The sequence below is a fragment of the Miscanthus floridulus genome, chromosome 16 (assembly GCF_019320115.1).
Source record: "Miscanthus floridulus cultivar M001 chromosome 16, ASM1932011v1, whole genome shotgun sequence".
NCBI lineage: Eukaryota > Viridiplantae > Streptophyta > Magnoliopsida > Poales > Poaceae > Miscanthus > Miscanthus floridulus.
Window position 1 is genome coordinate 89,681,765 of NC_089595.1, and position 5,038 is coordinate 89,686,802.

At 52.8% G+C, this 5,038-nt stretch overlaps 1 protein-coding gene across 1 annotated transcript; it reads left to right on the forward strand.

Annotated features, from left to right (window-relative positions):
* Positions 1–3,826: 3,826 nt before the first annotated feature.
* On the forward strand, positions 3,827–4,333 carry LOC136511002 (uncharacterized). The gene has a single exon (XM_066505256.1). The coding sequence runs from the start codon at positions 3,827–3,829 to the stop codon at positions 4,331–4,333; it is 507 nt and encodes a 168-aa protein (XP_066361353.1).
* The last annotated feature ends 705 nt before the right edge of the window (positions 4,334–5,038 follow it).

Consider the following 5,038-nt stretch of genomic DNA (forward strand, 5'->3'; position numbering starts at 1 on the left):
CGTTTGCATAGTGGCTTTGGTTATAATTCACTTGGTTCCACATGTACATGTCACTATTTGATTGTAGGTTCAAATGAGTTTCATAATAGAAGTTCATCAAAGTTGAACTTTCGGTTCGTCGGCAGCCCGACAGTGCCTCATTGGGAAGGCCATAACTTATCCATCCAGAGTGCGATCGAGGTCAATGAGCACTTGATGGAAAGCTTGTTTGATAAGCTTTCAAATAGATCTGGTCCCATCTCAATATCACGTCGGCAAGGCCTCCAAATCACCAATATATTCTGTCGCTATTTCTGGCGGGAGCTACACTGTTGTCATAGGCTTGTTAGACATCCTTGGGACCCAAGCCCAAGTTGGAGCATGCCCCAAGAAGATGGAGAACACCTAAGAGATGGCCTTGGACGTCCTCCTCCTTGGCCACCACCTTAGAAGGCCAGCAAGGACGTCCAAGCCAAGCCAGAGGCCCAGTCCAATCCGAGTTTGAGTCTGCCTCGGCCGTCAGGACCAGTCTGCCATAAACTGGTCACCCAGGATGTATCCGGACTCCATTTTTGATGATCCACATATGGATGGAAAGATAATTTGATAAAGAAGCCAATCCAAGTGGTTTCACATCAAAAACTCTTCGTAATCAACAGGAATCGTCGAAACAAGTTAGCATCCAGAATCTGCTAGGGTGCTGTGACACCTTTCTTTTGGTCCGTTGGGCCGTGTATCGTGTTTGGGCCCATTAGGGGGCGCGTCTAGGGTATGCGACGACCCTAAGACCTTTATAATCATACGCCGCCGCCGTCATTAGGTTTTGGGGGTTTTGCTTAGATTATTCTATCAAGAAACAGTTTCGCCGTTCATCAGTTTGTGAGACCCCAACTCGTGAGATTCATCATACATCTGCAATTTGGTTGCGATCTTTCTTGTTCTTGCTTGTGTTCTTCGTTGTGCAGGCAGGGATTAGCCTTCTTGGTGAGGTCAACCTGGTCCGTGACTTGGTTGATAACCAGAGGAGCTATGGTGCTAAGATTGCGGGGTTCGATCTTTTGATCTGAAGCCGGATCGGTGTGCCATTCTCCGCCACAATGATAGTTATCATCACCTGATGGAAGATCGGGATCCCCGTCCCTATTAAACAGTGTTGTGGGCATAGGCATTTACCATGCCAGGCGAACATGGTAAAACCCCTTGCATGCCTCTAGATATCAATAGTATGGCATGCACCGACGTCTGCCAAACCTGAAGAAGACAACGCAACCTCCCACATGCATCTGACATTAAACAGAGTTGTGGGCACCTACCATCATCTTGTACCCACTGGCGTGGGCAGCAAGACTTAGCAGCATACGTACTCTCTCCCTCTCACTTGTAAGGCCATCCCCTTCATCTATAAAAGGGGATGTGCTCCCTCCCAACAAGTGGATCGATCAGTTCACTAGTACACAACAACAGAACCACCAGGATCAAACCACAAGCACACGCTCGAACACTTAGCACATAGTGGAGCTCCTGTCACTCTTGGCCCCTCTGACCAGAGTTCGGCCGGACCACTTGTACCCCCCATCTTTCTCCTTCTCGTTTGTAACCCCACTGCAAACTTCGACCGGGCCACTTGTACCCCCCACCTATTGGGATGTGGGTTCCACCGTCTTCGAGCCATCCAAAGCCTTCCTCTTCAGAACCCCAGACTTCGTTGCTGACCGGCTCGACGTACTACACCTACGCGAAGAGGCACTTGTTCCAGCGCCTGTCGGAGGGGTGCCCTCCATCGGCTTTGGGATGCACGATGACTTCAATGATGAGGCGCCTGCGCTTCATTCCAAGCAAACTCTCTGCTCAAACCCCGCTGTGAGTAATGTGCATATAGTTATTTACTCTCTATTTAGTGTCTCTCACCAATTATCTGGAGGGACTGTATTGTCCGCACCGCCAACACCATATGACCGGTTCCCCTATGGCCTCATGTCCCCCATAGACACGTGCACTTGGGGGCTCCGAAGGACACTGGTGCCGGCCCCTCTCACATCCAAATTCATGGGAATGGTGAGCTATGCTCCCACCACTTTCCACAAACTCTTGGATGATGAGGTTGAGAGTGACGGCTCTAGCATCGGCAACGTGGCACCTAGCCACCGTCCATCCAGGGAGTGCGCTACAGCGGACGCTCTAGGGTAGCCACCGGTGGTTGCAAAGTCTATATAGACTCACACCCCTCTAGACCCGTGTGTGGGGGGCCTCGCGCTTGCACAAGAGCACGTCGAGGAGCTACAACGACGGTGGTAGAACCAGCCACCGCCTGCGTCGACATGCTCGGTGCATCATGTTGCGCCCCATGCGCATGACTCGACGGGTAGCACCTAGGGTCGTGCCCGCTAGGTCCAGCGCGACATCATGACCAAGGGGAATGACCCCCCACAGTTTGCTTGGGCTAGCCAGAACATCGCCGCTGCGATAATGCTTCTACGCGGCGTTATCGAGCCTGTCGCCCCCAGGAGCGGGCAGTCTACCAAAACCTCTGAGCGCTGGTAGAAGCCGTCACCATCTACCACACCGACCACCGGTACATGAACGGCTCGGTCCACACCATGACGTTCATAGTGTCATTAGCAACCGGCATTTGGCTTGGCATGATGATGACGTCCACCGGGTGGTGATAAGGGCAGGCGACATGGGCCCCGGCCGAACCATCGAGGGGAGCGGTGAAACATGCCCTAGGCATGGCCACCGGCCAGACGACCAGAGTCCCAGCCCTGAGGGCTCGGGACCATGGGCCTTTGACCAGTGTATCCAAAGAGTGTTGTTCCCACAATGCTTCCAACTGCCCACCAACATCACCAAGTACACTAGGAAGATGAACCTCGGTATTTGGCTCAAGGATTTCTGGCTCACCTACCGAGCCGAAGGGGTGGATGATGACCTTTTCATCATTCAATATCTCCCCATCTGCATGGGGGAACATGTTCGGGTGTGGCTTGAATTCCTCCCGCATGAAAGCATCCGTGACTGGGCAGACCTCAAGAGGGTCTTAGTCGGAAATTTTTAGGGGACGTATGTCAGCCCTGGTAACTCTTGGGACCTCAAGAGCTGGTCGCAGGAGCCCAGTGAGTCCTTGTAGGATTACATCTGTAGGTTCTCCCAATGACACAACTCCCTCCTTGATGTTGTTGACGTGGACGTCATCAACACATTCTTCTCTGGGATGACCTGCGAGTCCCTGATCCACAAGCTCGGCTGCCTAAAGCCAAGTACCACCCATGACCTGCTCGACGTTGCCACTAACCATGCCTCTAGCGAGGAGGCGACTGGAGAGGTCTTCAATGGAGGCCAGGACAAAGGCAAGGCCAAGCACATAGACCAAGACGAGGGCCCCTCCACATAGAGAGGCAAGAAGAACAAAAAGGATCGGTGTTGACCTGACAACACCGCATTGGTCGCCATAGCTGATCATGCGGGCAAGCAGCCCTAGCAGGGCCTGCCTGACCACTTCAACAAGCTCATGGATAGCCCATGCACCAACCATGCCTACCCCATCAAACACCTCTACAAGGACTGCGAGCTCCCCAAACATTTCCTGCGATAGGTCGGTGGGCCAAAAGAAGGAGACGGCAAAGAGGCGGCAGCCAAGAAAGGAGGCACGATGGGCAAGGACGGAGACAGCTTCCCCGACCCTAAGGAATGCATCATGATCTTTGACAGATCCAACACCATTTGGTCCAAGCGCAAACACAAGGTGCACTATAGGGAGGCATGCGCCACAGAGACAGTCGTCCCCTCCTTCCTTAGCTAGTCAGAATCTTCAATCACCTTCAATCAGAGGGACCATCCCTCCCATGTCATGAGACTGGGACGCTACCCACTCATCATCAACCCCATTGTCTACAAGAAGCACCTCACCAAGGTGCTGATGGACGGAGGCAGCGGCCTCAACATACTTTATGTTGACACCCTCGACGCCATGCACATCCCCCAGTCGAAACTCTGCACAGTGGGCTCTCCTTTCCATGGGGTGATCCTAGGAGCGCAGGCATACCCGCTCGGGCAGATTGACCTACCCGTCACATTTGGCAACCGAGCCAACTTCCATTCGGAGGTCATGACCTTTGAAAGGGTGGACTTCCTAGGGTCCTACCATGCTATCTTGGGGCGGTCATGCTATGCCAAATTCATGGCAATCACCAACTATGCCTACCTCAAGCTGAAGATGCCAGGACCAAACGGTGTCATCACCATGAGCAGTGCCTTCTCGCATGCCTTCATGTGTGACCACGAGCATTTCGAACTCGCCACCATGGTCATCAACTCGTCTGAGCTCCCGCGGCTCTGGGAGTCGTCGACCCAGTAGTCCCGGACTACAACAAACCGACCTCCTCGATGGCCTTCCACCCGCTCAAGGAAACCAAGGTGGTGGGGATCGACCCCACTGACCCAACCAAGACAGTGCCAGTCAGGACCTAGCTCCTGGCCAAAAAGGAATGCGAGCTCGTCGACTTCCTGTGCGCCAATCGTGATGTCTTCGCATGGAAGCCATCTGACATGCCAGGCATACCACAGGACATCGCCAAGCACGCACTATGCCTCATCCCGGGCTTGAGCCCGCTAAACAATGCCTGCATCACTTCAACGATGAGAGGCATAGGGCCATAGGTGAAGAGATCACCAAACTCTTGGTAGCTGGATTTATCATAGAGGTATTCCACTCTGACTGGCTTGCCAGTCCCATTCTTGTTAAATAGAAGACCAGGAAATGGAGAATGTGCGTTGATTATACTAGCCTCAACAAAGCATGTCCAAAGGATCACTTTCCTTTGCCGCGCATAGACTAGATAGTCGACTCCACCTTGGGTTGCGAGATCCTCTGCTTTCTATATGACTACTCGGGCAATCACCAAATTGCAATGAAAGAGTTCGATCAGCTCGCAACCTCATTCATCACCCCGTATGGTTTGTACTGCTATGTAACCATGCCTTTCGGCCTAACGAATGCTGGCACCACCTACCAAAGGTGCATGCAGCAATGCTTCACCGACCAAATCAACCCGCTTGATCA